The sequence below is a fragment of the Phycodurus eques genome, chromosome 3, assembly GCF_024500275.1.
Source record: "Phycodurus eques isolate BA_2022a chromosome 3, UOR_Pequ_1.1, whole genome shotgun sequence".
In the NCBI taxonomy this organism is placed as follows: Eukaryota; Metazoa; Chordata; class Actinopteri; order Syngnathiformes; family Syngnathidae; genus Phycodurus; species Phycodurus eques.
In genome coordinates this window covers 6,966,866-6,981,885 of record NC_084527.1, presented here as the reverse complement: position 1 = coordinate 6,981,885, position 15,020 = coordinate 6,966,866, and the positions used below count along the sequence as shown (strand labels likewise).

The window sequence follows — 15,020 nt, the reverse complement described above, 5'->3', positions numbered from 1 at the left end:
AAAACGGCACTGGGTAATTTGATTCAGCAGTGGCACAAAAACAATTCAGTTTATTCATAACAATTAGACTGTATAACACCAAAGTAGCATTTGGAATAATGTAGAAAAAAAGTGCAATTCGTTTGCTGTGAAAACTGTGAATGCTTGCACGTCTTCACAGCCCCAGTCTCCAGCTGGGAACAGCTCTGCAAAAAAATAAAATACAATTTAGGTTTTAAAGAAAAATGAAAACATAACCAGCAGTTGCTGGATTTTAAAAATGCCATTATAGAAGTACTAAATTGTATTTAGCAGTCAGCATAATACACATGAACATGTTACAAACATCAGACCTGTGAGACATGTGAAGCAGCGGTCCAACTCCTGAAGGTCCCACGCTCTTCATGCGCTCCTCCCATCCCTTGGTGGGCCGCATCAGCCTAGATGGGTCTCGGACAATGTGACCGTCCACCTGCGGCAGGAACAAGGCAATTTAAATTTAAAAAATACTAATATATATCTTCTTTTTTTTTCCATCCACGGTGCTCACTTTCTCCTTCAGCTTAGCCATGATCCTCTCCCGACGCTCTTGGTCCTCTTTTTGCATCAGCAGCTTCTCCTGACGCTTGGCCTGCACTCGCTCAAGGTCCTGCAGTTGTTAAAACAAAATAAAATGCAAATGCACTGGCGACCAGTCCAGGGTATGACCCTAATGAGGACAAGAAAATGGATGCGTGTATCAAAATAAAATAAGACTAAGCAAATAAAAATACCGGTAAGACAAACATAAACAAAAAAAAAAAGCCTTTCAAGTAATATATTTGGTCTTAGCAAAAGGTTTATCTTTGTTTCCCAAAGTAAAAGCAGATGTTTTGATTAAAAACTTAAGGCAATCAGTCTGCTTTCATAGAGTTCTACAGAAATTTGAGAATATTTATTGCAGAGATGCTGAAATTCTGAGGATTTGGACAACTTTAAGTCAAACAATTAATCGATGAGTTGTCGATTAGTCGATTAATTGTTGCACCTCGAGTCGTACAATAATAATAATAAGCATCTGTAATAAACATTTTGTTCATAGATTTAGTATGGCCCCTGATATGAAAAAGGTTCCCCTGCTAAGAAGCATTTGGGTTGTACATATCCCATGATCCCTTGAAGTGTGTCAGACTGTGTTCAGTACCCTTGTAATCAAGTATTTGATGGCTTTCGGTGCCTCCTTTCTCCTCCTCGTCTTCCTGTCATGCTGCTCCTCCCCTCCCCTCCCTTGCAGTTCCTTCCCGGGACTCGGCTCGGCCTCCCGTTGCAGGCGACGCTCCTGCTGATCAAGCCAAGCGTTACACAGCGTGGAGATCCACCGCGGATCGGCGCTCACTGCGTACATTTGACCTTCGGTCCTTGTGGCTCGCCCCGGCTCGTCTCTGCTCCTCCGCCTGCTCCTCTTTCCTTCTCTTGACCTCCTTCCACGCCTCCAGCCGCTGAGTCAACCGCTTCTTCTCCTCCTCACTTATAGAAATCATCACACAACAATCTACGATAAATATTTTGCCTTTCTGTTTGTTCTTTTACTCCCTTACTTGTTCTGCTGGAACTTTGAGTCTTTCTTCCTCCTCTCAGCTTCCACCGCTTCCGCCTGCTTCTGTATGCGCCTTTGGCGTTCGAGTTGCTTCCTGCTTTTCCATCTTTGGATCGCCTGCACATGGAAAGCACTATGTGGCAATTTTTACTCTTTTCTGCACTCTTGTGAATTTAAGAGTCCAGCATGTCCACTATACACACACACACACACACACGCAAGTAACAAGACGTGCCTGGTTATAACAACTATCCCAACGTGTATCCAGTTGTTTATAATATATACCAGTGTACCGCTACGTGAGCCGTTAATAATAACTACTTGCTTTCTCCTTTACATGAAGTGTATATTAAGTTGATCCTAAAAACAAATTACTCTTTTTATTGTTACCTAATATTCATATTACATTTTATTAGTATTATTATTAACACAAAGTGAATGATGGAAAACTAACTTGCATTTCAAGTATATTTAAGTTACATTTGCTTTTTTAAAATAATAAATATGGTATGGTAATATTTATTGTCAGTCCTCAGTATATGTGGAACATACAGAGGGCCAAAATTACTTTTCCAAGGTCATTGCCACCAAAACAATAACACAAAAATATATAATAAATACATTTTTAAAATACAATATATGGAATATTTGAATAATCATGTTATTTTATTTCTTCAATAAATTGTCCGTTTATTAAGTTAATAATATGTAAATATATAAATGTTTAGACGTTGCCGTAAGTTGGTGCATAGTTGACTTACATTGGTATGTTAAAGACACATCTTAACTATATTTTATGTTATGATATTATCTATCTAACCTTATTTACACAGGTAAGGCAATTGAGAACAGACACTAATTTGTAATAACGACCTGGCATTGATTGATAATGATATCACATTAACTATGAGTTTGAGATTTTCAAACGCATGGAACAATCAAAAAATAAAATGTCAAAAAGAATCAGAATCAACGTTTGGGAGTGTAAATTATTTTATTTGTTTTGTATTGTTTATGATTGATTTATTTAAGTTACAATGTATGTAAGTTGCTAATGCTAATTTCTGTTACCTACAGCAAACATTCAATTAGAGCTCAATACTTTTATTTAGGGTTGTTTTGCCTGTTTGGAGTCACATTCAGTCGTTACCTCTCTCCTCCTGTCCTGCAGGAGGATCAGCTCCTGGTACCAGCGCTCGTGTTCCTCTATCTCCTCCTGACTTTTACTGGGCAGATACAGTTTGGCCTCGTTCCTGAAGCCTGCCTGCCCGCCCCGCTTCGTCCAGGCCTGTCAATCAAGAACTCATCCGCGATGCAATCAAGTTACGAAAAACATGTCTAGCGGACGAACTGTACCTTGAGGAAGGCCTGGTGATCGAACTCCTCCCAACCGCCGCAGATGCCTCCCGTTCTCTGAAGGAAAACTTCCAGAGCTACGACCTCGGAGGGGAGGTCTCGGTCCAAGGCTTTGCTCTGTTTGTGAAAACAACAACAGAGGTCAACGAAATTAGACAGAGAGGAGGATGAGGAAGGAGGAGGAGGAGGAGGCGGCATGAACCATAACAGCTGGAACGGCAGAAACTTTACAATCGGACTTGCTGGAAAGACTCCAGGTTTCAACCTTCTTCTCATAGGCCGCCATCTCCTGTGCGCACATCCTCTCCTCCTTCAACAGCTCTCCAAAGCTATAAGATGAACAGAGAACTACATAATTTCATTTATATTTGTACATGTTTCGAGTGGCACCTCCAAAGCGCAGCACAAGCCATTCCGTGATGCTGCTTGACTTCCAAGTTTCTCAGTTTTCTCCATTGGAAACAATGTAAACTAACGTGATCTAGGTTCAAACTGTCAGAAAAGCTTTATCAACGGTACATGCAATGCTTTAAGTGATTTTTAACATGCTTAAAAGTCATAAAAGTGCAAAACAGACCAAAGAAAAAGCCAAACACAATAGTGGATTAATCCTTTTTGATGCTTACTGAGGCAAAGATTTGCTGACATCTCTCATGATAATGGCTCCAAACTGTACCACCTTTGGGGCTTTTTGGGGCTTTTTGCCTTTGGAGATTCCACGGTATTATTCTATGAAGGGAAAAAATAAAAAAGTAATACAAGTACGGAAGTTTTGTTACCGAAAGCGCTGCTCTTCTTTCAAATTGTTGATTGTAATTTCCACCTCGGACATGATCTGCTTCAGCTTCTCTATCACTGCAAAAGATACAACAATTATTCTATTTCTTTTTAAGCTTTAATAAAACAAACGGAATGAATTAAAAAAAATAATAATAATACTAAACCCTGAGTGAATTTTGCTTCTGTTCTGTGCTACAAATCAACTTTAGGACAAACAGTGATGATATTCACAGAACAAGAAATGAAAAATCTTATTGTGACATTAGAAAGGATTCGTACTGCTCAGGAAAATATGAGCAAGGCCATCAATTAAATATCAATAACATACAGCCGTTATTCTCAGAGTGTGCTTTGTACGCGGGCTCACTCTATTGATACGTGAAAGAATCACTGCTAAATTAAAGTTCAGTTCTCTAACCTTTAAGTTGAAAACATTTGCATTTCATCATTTTTAAACACTTCATATTTTTTTAGGAGGTACTTTGTGTAAAATGTTTGAGAACTGCAGACATTCTCTAATTAGACACAAACATGACACTTATTCATTCCGCAGTGACTGGGTGAAAGTATCGCTCAGCAAACATCTTCCTGTTCCCGTCCGTCTTTTACGTCTGTCGGGGGTCTTCAAAGGTCGAGAGGTTTTGCTTTATTGTACATGGTTAAATGTATTTTATACTCCGATGGCAGTTAATATTGTTAACATGTTACTAAAACATCTCCTGTGTAGTTAATAAAGGTTTTAACAGCATCAAATAAATGATCGTGTTTATCCTTGGAGGTTCCATTCTCTCTTAATAACTGGTTATATGGCGTGACTTACGTTCTGTAGTTGGTTTCATATCTATCAGCTGTTGCTTAAATTGCCTGACGCCATTTTTAATCTTGGCCAGGTGCTTCCGCAGCTGCATCTCTGAAGGAGGAAACGACAAAACAGAACGAATAGAAACACAACATAGTCCCTGAGGGCATGATTCAGTGGCAATATTTCCACACTCGGACTCACTTTCTGCACTTCTCTGTTCCTCCAGTGTTTTCTCGTACTCGTCCAGCGCTGTCGCCACGTCCGTCCATCCGTTTTTCCTGCACTGGACACTCAGTGACCTGTCTTTTTCCAACTTGTCAATGCTATGGAAAACATGAAAAAAAAAAAAAAAAATGAATCCTTTTCCTGTAAAGTTGTACAAAAATCTCCTGAGACTTCAGCTTTAGTGAGCGTCTAACTCCATAATTGTGTTTTGCTTTTTCTTTGGGGTTTTTTTTTGTGTGAAGGGTACCAGTGATGCAAAGAGGAAAAGTACAATGATAACTATAAATCCCAAGATGTTATTGTGACATAAGAAAGTGCTCTGTACAGATTTCAGCCCAGTGAGTAGCAAAATAGTGATCTCTTTCTATTATTTCCTACAGGGAAAAAAATGATTCGACATATGAACTAATTGTATAGAGAAGCATCCTAAAACCAATTGTGTTCTACATTACAGTTGCAATGGGATCCTAAAGCTCAAGAACATGAAAATATTTTTTAGGTGTTGTCACAGCAACGTTCAACTTACAGTCTCCGGGTGCTTTCGGCTTCCTTGAGAAAGTCCACGGCTTTCAGTCTGGACTCTCTCTGATCCACATAATCCTGGTTAGCAGGGGAGGATGGAGGCTCTGAATCCCCCTGTACGGGTGCATCTCAATAAATTGGAATATAGTGGAAAACTTATTTCAGTAGTTTAAGAGGAAAAACTGAATATTGTTGACTACTTACAGTAAATTTTAAAAAAAATCTCTACCTCAAGAAATTCGATTACATAAGAAACTTTTTATGAACATTTCTTTTACGTTAATTTATTAAGACGCATCTGTTTAGTCAACTCAAAACACAGAAGTTTCTAACTTCAAACAAACAGACAATTCTGATGTCTATTTAGCGAGTTATGGTTGGTCAATTGCAGCGATAGTACTGTCGTCGTATTATGACGTCACCGCGCGACTTAAAAACAAACACCGAACGAAAAAAAAGTCTAAAAGTGTCTATAATAATGAAATAGAATAAAGAACTAAAATATTCGGTTCTCGTGTTTTTGATGACTCAATAGTCGATAAAAGACCAGTTTTAGTCTGGTTTAATTTAGTTTTAATGACGGTTAACCAAGGAACTGGCGTCTTCATTTACTTATTGCTATGTTTGTACGCACCATTTAAAAATACAAACTACTAAATCCTAGACAAATATCCTCTCCTGCTTTGTACATACACGTTGAACACCACAAAAAAACTGAAATAATGTATTTTAACGACAGTATACCAGCGACTTTGACCGTGATAGTTACCGACGATTGTTGACGGGCGGTTGCTAAGGCTGCCATATTCGTTTGAGGATTCCAATACAGCAAACTTTATTGAAACAGCAAATTGAGGATTTTGCGCCTACAATCCAGCAGAGGGCGCTGCTTGGTGGTGCCGAGTACCTGTTTCATCGACTGGTGTGTTGAAAATAACTTTTGTTTTTTTTTTGCTCAATAAATCAGAGCCGTAGAAAATAAATATAAAAAAAAATTGTTGGATTTAATATGTTTTAAAATATGTTATTTTGATTTTCATTGGTCATCATATTAAGTGCCCCCCTCGCTTCTGCAAGCGCACCAAGGCATGATACTTTGTTTCTTCCGTTTGTAACACACAAACAGTTAGTGGCGATGTGCAAAGCATGATATATAATGTGAACAAAAATAAAACAGCAATTTAATGTCTGCACTGTAGGCTTCTTTTTTTTGCAGCAGCAACAACCTTTTTACATATCATGGCCGACAGCTATAATTACGAGTCAAGTGACAGGCACTATAATATAAATAGACACTCGGGCCCATTATTGAGTGCGCATATCGAGGATGTGGTGTCTCCCGTGGGTGCCGTCTCACCTCTTTCTAAACTACTTGCAGCCTTTCTCTACCTACTTCCTACGTCTAAAGTTGATTTATTTATTGATTTATTTGTTCAATGTGTGTAAAAAAAGAAAGAAAGAAAAAGAAGTATGCACGCTACTAGTAACTGTGCGCACGTGCACACACATAAAGTGGCAAAGAGTCGTGACACTTGAGCGTGGCTGAAACAAAATAAGGTGTTAGCCATGCAGAGTGCCAACCACACCGTGTGTGTGAGTGTGTGTGTGTGTGTGTGTGTGTTTAAGTGTGCGTGTGTGTGTGTGGGGGTGTGCGCGTGTGTAATGAGGAGCATCCCTCTAGTGACTCCCTGCTGTGTGGACGTCTGCACACAGAATGCTGTTCCAGAATGCTGTTTTATGTGCATGCTATGGCTACGGCAAGGTAAAAAAAATAAAAATAAAAAAAAAGAATAAAAAAAGAATTGACAACAAACCAAATCATATCATATACAAGGACTTTCCAAATCTGTAACTGTAGATACAAGTGGATGTATCTTAGTTTGTCTATGCTGGAGTTCATGTCACTCCAATAAATCAATTCCACTGTGCACTCAACGACGACAGTGGAAACCCCAGTTGACCTCCCTTTTGTTCTGCAACACAGTAAGTGTGCTATTCATGGCCTCAATACATCAAAATAAGCAAAAAAATTGCTTTTTTACCCCCTATGTCACGGCTTTGATGCTTAAAGTATAACCAAAGAACAAAGTCATCATTTGTTCTGTCCCAGCAATGTCGTACATATCATGTGAACGAATCCTCACTGAACTGCGCATGCTTGCGTGGTAAATAACAAGCGGAGTAGTTGCCGCCCGTGTCGTCTCTGAGAGGTTGAAGTGTCAGACAGAAAAGACAGCAGATAGAAAGCTCAGGTTACAGAGGTGACACGAGGATGCCCGACGGCAGAGTTGACGGCAGACGGGGACAGACGGGGCCAGCCGGGCCCGTGAGTGTGCGTCGGGCGGGCCCTCCGAAATGCACAGGTGGTGCCACTCCATAGCCTTGCTGTCGTATGAAAGGAAGCGACACTGGCGTCGGTTTCACTGAAAAAGATGGGTGGGTGCATCGATGGACATCTGTATCGAAAATGTTGCTTGTTTCTTGAAGTATAGAGTATTTTCAACTTGTAAAGTGCTTATTATATATAATATTAAAAGTGATGTCAGGAGATGACAGATGCGGTGTCATTTACGCAGTTTACGCAGGGTCAAGGGAGAGCAATGTTTATTGTGAGCTGTCATTTGCAACGGTGTCAATGATCGCTAGAGATGGACACGAGCAGCGGGCTGGAAGATCCAACATGGTCTCCGCAGACACTCGATATGTGTGTGCGTGTCACGACTATGACTAGCTGTTTTTAACACTAACCCACTGCACTAACCTCACTCTTAGGGTTTCATTCGTGGACAAATGACAGTTCTTCATATCTACTAAAGATTAGTGAGTCGACTAATCCATCCATTTCCTCAAGCGCTCGTCCTCATTGGACAAACTGGAGTCTACCTCAGCTGACTTTGTGCGAGGGGCAGGGTACACTCTGGACTCATCGCCGGTCAATCGCAGAATAAAGGCATGTTCATGCCTTGCTTCACTTATTATTCTTTTAGTGTCGTTTTTTTTTTTCGCGGAGTAATTTCCTTTCTGTTCATGCCATGTCTCCCTGCTCTTCCGATGCCGTGTGTGGCAGGCAGCCTACCTCTCTCTGTACCTACAGTACATACCATCTCACTTTTTCCTACCTACCTACTTTTCTCAAGATTTTCTATTTCCTTTCCTACTACTACTCCTTCTTCGTGGTATTTTCTGGCAATCTGGATGCCCTGTGGCACCATGCTGCCTATCACAGGTCGGTTTTGGTACTGCGCCCAACTTCTGGTTCTGTTAAAATGCTCAAAATCAAATCAGCTCACGAATGGATTCTCTTTATTCCAGCGATAACGGAATCACTGAAGCCAGAAAAGTGTGTGGAAGCGCGCCTTTACGCCACCGCCACCAGATTCAATAACCCAATTGTCTGTGATGTGACCTTTCACTGTACGGTACAATTATATCAGCGTTTCGTTGCGTTATGGACAACACGGCTGTGATTTTGCTGAATACGACCCGGTGTATTCTCGTTATCTCATTCATGCTTTTCAAAGACGGCGATTGGACCGGATGCCATCGCATGACTGTGCATGAGGGGGCTTCCCTGTTAGGTAACACCGGTGGTGCACAAACATAGCACAAGCTGTGTTAAATCAAAGTCAGCTGGCGGGGGAAGCGATACTGTGGGATTAAACTGTGGGATTTGCTTCCTCGCGATAGCTTGATAGATCATCTGCAATGCGTAAAGGTCGCAACTTGGATACGAAGGTGTTGATTTACGAGTGTTCGACTTGTGTCTTCATTACACGCGCTCATGTCGATCAAAGATGATCACTGAACAGCCTCGTTCACACAGAGAGCCAGCAAAATGGTCGAAATTGCTCCATTTTCGGGCGGCTCTGTGTCGTGCAAATGTGAAAGACGGAATTTGGTTACCTCCCTGCCAGTGTCAATCGAAAAGGTTTATTATCTCCCTGTGAAGGCCAATTTAGACGGTGCAGGTGTACCCAATGTTGCTTCCAGTGAGTATAACGCCGTTGGTCGGTGCCCACGTTCATCGCCGACGCCAAACCATCTGGCACAAAGCTGAGCGGGTGACTCATCGGGTCTGCCTACGTTAACTCTGAGAATTCCGACCTCTGCGCCGGGGCATTCCTTCTTTTTCTTGTCAGTCTAATGGCCACGTTATTGTACACTCCCACCGCAGCGTTTCACTGCCGTGACTCACAGCTAAAGATGCGGGCGCAAGAGAAAATAAGGAAGAAAAGAAAAGGGATGCAGTAAAAGAGCAGCCACGGCCGGAAGCACAGCCTGGCCTCAAAACGTCTACGACGGCTTGTTTTTTTTTCACCTAACATTTGTCATTCTAATCCTTCACTTCAGTATGCAGTACAAACCCATTTGAACACTGTTGCTAGCCAAAACAGCAGCACCGAAGCACATTCAAAAGCCCCTCAAATGAATTACAACGCTTCCAAACAAAGCGGCTGACTTCCTGTTCAATTTCGCGCAGGTGTGCTTGAGACCAGCCGATTTCATGACACTCGGTCAAACTGGTAGCGTGGGATAGTTTATTTCTTTTTGTAAATTTCCAGTGGGACTCGCAATGAATCTTCAGTATGATCATCAAACTTTGCTCCGCCGACGTTGGATAGCAAAAGCTTTGCGATTCAGCTTGAGACTTTTCCATGCTTCTTGTCTTGACAGACATGTCCACCCATTTTTGGGTCAATGGGTAATCCTGATCATTTGTCCCAACTTCCCAAAGTGAGGTTTGGAGGGATATTCCGGACCCCTGAAATACTGTACATGTCCCCGTGTTGAACTTCGAATTCATCCCGCTAGCTAAATCTCTGACTATTTATAAACGTCTTGTTTTGACAGCTGACTCAAAAAGCAGACGGTCTTGATGAAAGCATGCAATCACTCACTGTCCCTCTCTAAATATATACATAATATACACACACGTGACTGGAAGTGATGAGTCGTCCGGCCGTGGACCGCGATCCAGACGGGTATCGGATTAACAGCCCTATTGATCTGCATTTTAATACCCTGCCCATCTATTTTAGCTCTTATGTAATGGGTCACGTTTTTCCCTCTGCACCCGCTTTCTTCGTTCTGAGTCCATCTCGAGGTCTTGTTTTTCCACTCAGCAGGTGCTGCGATCTGATTGGATAAACGGCCGTTTTCAGGACAACGATGACACATTTAGGCGGCCTCAGTGCAATTTGGAGCGGCTTCCGACGTCAAACTAGTACGGCGAGAAACGGTGGAATCCACCCCGCATTGAACACGTCAGTCAAGAAGCAAACAGGCTGAACAAACACCAACAGTGAAGGACAACAAGGTCCTCCTGCATTTACTTCTTAGCATGTTGGCTGTGGTAAAAAAGATTTTATTCAACAGGAGACTCAGGGCCGCTGCAGCGAAGTGGTGGCTGTGGAGTTGAGGGTTGATACGGTTGTACACCAATTTTGCAAGTCACAGAGTGGAAAGCAATAGTTAAAGAAAGCAAACTTTTTTTTTTTTTTTCCCCCCCATCCACTGGATCTTGTTGGTCACTTCCCCACTTTTGGGCCTCAATGCCAGGAAACTGTAACGGTGAAAAGTACATTTGGAAAAAGGACCATGGAAAGTAAATTGTTTTATTCAAATTAATTGTAAAAAAAAAAAATAATAAAAAAATTAAATGACGAAAAAATAACACATTAGTGTATTCATTAAAATGTGTATATGTGTGGTAAAAATTGTAGAATAAATCACAACTAAATAAAAAATAAAACTAATAAAAACATGCAACGTGAAGCGATTAAAAATATATTAAAATGTATACAATGAAATAAGTTGCATAAATTATATATTTGGAATGCATATAAAAACAACAATGTGAATCAATGATTCAAAACATTTTTGTTAAAATTTGCAACAATTAAATAGTATATTTTCTATTTACATTTATATAATAAAGGTACACGCAATCCAAGTTTTCCCAAAAACGTATTTTATCTATTCAAATTAGCATATTAAATAAAAAACATTTTAAAATATTTAATATATATTATTTATATTACTTATACACATTTTATGTATTTTTGAAATAAACAATACACATTTAAATGTCTGTATTAGGTGTTTTAATACATTTCATAAAGGTTCATAATTTTTTAAATTCTAGTTTGTGTCGTACAATCTTTTTAAAAAATGAATGAACAAAATATATAAACTTTGATGGTTACTCAAAAAAAGAAGGGCTGGGTTATCCCTGTAGTTTTTTCATTATCCTTTTTCCAGCCTAACTAATTAATCGGCTAACAAATTAGCTATCAAAACATACGGGAGATAACCTTTCGTGTTAAAATAATAATATAAACTAACATATTAAAATAAAATATCACCCGGGGGTGTCGTCGACTAGCCGATACGTTTCTTGGGGTTTCATAAGGCAAATGAAATGTGCAGGAGTCATTTCGGTGTCTGTGCGTATATCCCAAGCTATTAATACTTATTTGCTGCAGCGCGTGAAAGGGGACACCGAGCACGCTACGTTCTAAAAGCTTTTTTGCAGTGCACACTTGCTACTTGATTCATGGGTTTCCACACTGTGGGTTGGGGGCCTAAAATAAGTCCACTTTAGTTGGGTCGCTGCTCGTCAGAGTGCTTTACTTTTTTACTTTAGTACTTTTTGAAGTACATACATTACATACATTAATTTTAATGAACAAATTATAGTATTTATTATTATATTGCAAATGAATAATTTATTAACTTGACTTGTTTATACTAATTTAAAAAAATAAAACATCTTAAAAAATTTTCAAAATTGTGTTGCAGGTTTTTTAACTACATTAATTCTGATAACTGACTGAAAATTAAATACATTTGTTTCAACAATTATGCAATCCACATTGCATTGTATTCCTTCATATTTCATATCGAATTTGGGCAATTTATATTAATTTTAATACAATTAATGTTTTCAAATATTCCTCGATCCACACTGCATTGCATGTATTATTTTTTGTGTAACTTGTATGATTTTTTTTCTTAAAAGATTTGTAAAATTCATTAATCCACACAGCATTTCATTTTTATTATATTACCGACAATAACTTATTTAATGTTTTTATAGTAATTTTATAAATATAAAACCTGTCAATCCACATTGCATTGCATGTCTGATTATATTTTTTAAAATCCTTATTGACATCAGATTGTATTATTTTGAATATTTGTTTTTAATGAGGATTAATTTCAAACGATTTCTCTATCAACATTGCATTGAATGTTTTTCATTTATAGTAATACTTTATTACACTATTGATTTGTTACACTATTTAATAAATCAAATATATTTTAAATCCTAAATCCACATTACATAATAAATGACTTTCAATGTGGATTGGCTGGATTATTTTACAAATTTCAATTCAATATTATTGGGCGCAGGCATGGTAAAACATACGCTATCTTAAAACATATGGTAGCATGCATGCGCGCTAAAACAATGTTTTTAAAAAGGCAGCGGGAGCAAAACTGAGTTCGGTTGTACTTTATTGGGGTGCTGTGGGGGGCCGCTCAGGAGGCTTTTGTATGGGTGCCCAGAATTTGGTGCTACACCCCTGGTTGCAGCTATTTTATTGGTGCGCTATATATATACACAATGGAAGTCACTTGGAGACAGTGGAGAGACAGGAACAGGGTCTAGTGACTGAGTCCCAGGAGGTACCCACACGTGGCGGGGCCAGGCTTCATGTAGGGCACCTTTCCAAACGGGCATTATTATGGACTAAATATAGAAGCCTCGACACACATAGGCTGAGCTCAGATCAGCGGAAAAAGCCACAACTGCACTTTAGTGACAGAAGACTAAACGCCTGATTTACAAATATCCCAAATAGCGGGCGTTAAATTGGGCGCTCACTCACTCGAACAGATTGCCTGCTCGTGCTGTTGGCAACGTGTGTGAAAGTGATGGAGGCCGCCATATTTAAAAGCAGGTTTGGCGCTCTGTGAAGCGCTTCCGGTTTTCACCGTGGAACATTTGGGAGAGCATCGCAAGCGCAAAATGAAGTTTAGGAAGACTTCGTTCCCCCGATTCCGTGAAATCTCAAGTTATACAAAGCAGCGGGATGTAAAATCAGGTGGGAAAACGATGGCTTTGCAGGCAATATGGACAGGGCTTCGTTTCTAATAATACCTCTCGAGGTGGCAATTTGCCAGGTCAACTTTATCCTCCAATTCTGTCGTAGTGCCGTTTATACAGCGACCTGGAATAACAGCTGTCTTTTACAGGCAGTGTAAACGGGGGCTTTGGTTTCTACCTGCGAAGGATGAAACTGTCGGTTCCACTTCGCCCCTCCCCGATTCCGTGTCCTGCTGGCTTTTACAGACAGAGTAATAAGAGGTTTTTGTTACTCTCTCGAAAGGTTAAAAATGGTCAGTTTGACTTCAACCCCCAATTCTGTGTCAGTGTCATTAATACATAAGAGCAACAGGGGGAGGGGGGGGGGGGGGGTGGACAAATTATGGCTTTTACAGGTGGTTAAAAATGGTCTTCTAGTACATTTGAAGTCAGAAAATTGCCAGGTTGACCTGATCTCTCCCATTCTGTGGAAGTGCTGTTTATACAGCAACATGGAAAACAGGGCAGCTTTTACAGGCATCCACATAAAGGTGGAAAATTGCCCTTTTGACTTTGCCCTCTCGTCACCACGTTCCAGATACGCTTTGATTCGACAACACGCGCCTAAACAAAGCCAATGTAGGTTATCTCGCGATAACGCACGTTTGTGTTGTGATGAGTCACTCAATTCACAGCTGACTGGCTATGAATCATGCCCACGTGACCTCTTCCAAGGTTTATTTATATCACGGGTGGGGTTCAAAAACAGCCACGTGACGTAGAAATACACCAAAGAGTAATATTGAAAACTATCATGGTGACTTTTAGCGCAGGAAATCAGCAGTGGCTCTCTCATGGTTCGTAGCTAGTCGTACTGCACAAATAAGCTATAAATCACAAGCATGTTTTTATTTTGGCCGCTTCTAGGAATCAAGCAGATGCCCGTGTGATGTTTAAAGGTTAAAGGTTTCTCCGGACACAATAATTGGTTTAGACCTTTTCACAGGTGTCGGGATCACAGGACTCTGCCGAGGTTTAAGAAAGTCTCTTTTAATGCCTGGATCAGACTACAAGACAAATTTGGTCTTTCCCGATTGCACTAAGGCAGATTACTGGCATAAAATCTTGCCATATCTCGGGCAGACGGTTGCAACACTACACGACGTATTCCGATACCACTGCATCCAGTCTTTTACGATCACTAGGCTTTATCTTGTCAGATCAAAGACTGTTGGAGAGGCAGAAAAACTGTCACCAGTCACGTTCCCGTCAAAGTTAGGAGAAATGTGTGGCCCTCGTCATAGTCATCGTTTTTTTTATTTCATTTTAAAAAATTACTAATTAAAAACTCCCAGTATACATTTAAATTTATTTTTTAAATTTAATTTTCCTGTTTTATGTCTTGCAATTTCTGATGTAGAATAGCAAATTAAAAAAGTAATTAAAGATGTGCGCAAAAAAAATCAATGTGCCTATGTAGAAACATCTACGATAGAATATCTCTCAATTCCGGTTGATGCATCAAAAACCGCAGACAGGAAGTTGCACAAAATGACAACAGGAGCGTGGACAAGTGCAACATGGTTTTATTGTCAAATTGGTTCATTAAGATGTGAACAGGATTAATGCCGTAACCAATCTTAATCTCCGTTGAGAGTAAAGTGCTGATTCAGACCCAGTTGCCCCTG

At 40.0% G+C, this 15,020-nt stretch overlaps 1 protein-coding gene across 1 annotated transcript; it reads right to left on the bottom strand.

The window, feature by feature from the left end:
• Positions 1 to 39: 39 nt before the first annotated feature.
• On the bottom strand, positions 40 to 9,310 carry LOC133399543 (coiled-coil domain-containing protein 112). The gene is made up of 16 exons (XM_061671110.1): positions 9,215 to 9,310; positions 7,498 to 7,625; positions 6,010 to 6,073; positions 5,245 to 5,354; positions 4,695 to 4,816; positions 4,512 to 4,601; positions 3,691 to 3,766; positions 3,114 to 3,240; positions 2,912 to 3,028; positions 2,706 to 2,843; positions 1,557 to 1,672; positions 1,362 to 1,485; positions 1,163 to 1,297; positions 530 to 628; positions 333 to 451; positions 40 to 185 (listed from the first exon to the last, which is right to left on the bottom strand). Exons 1-16 carry the CDS (start codon positions 9,308 to 9,310, stop codon positions 155 to 157), a joined length of 1,692 nt encoding a protein of 563 aa, XP_061527094.1. The 3' UTR covers positions 40 to 154.
• Between the last annotated feature and the right edge of the window lie 5,710 nt (positions 9,311 to 15,020).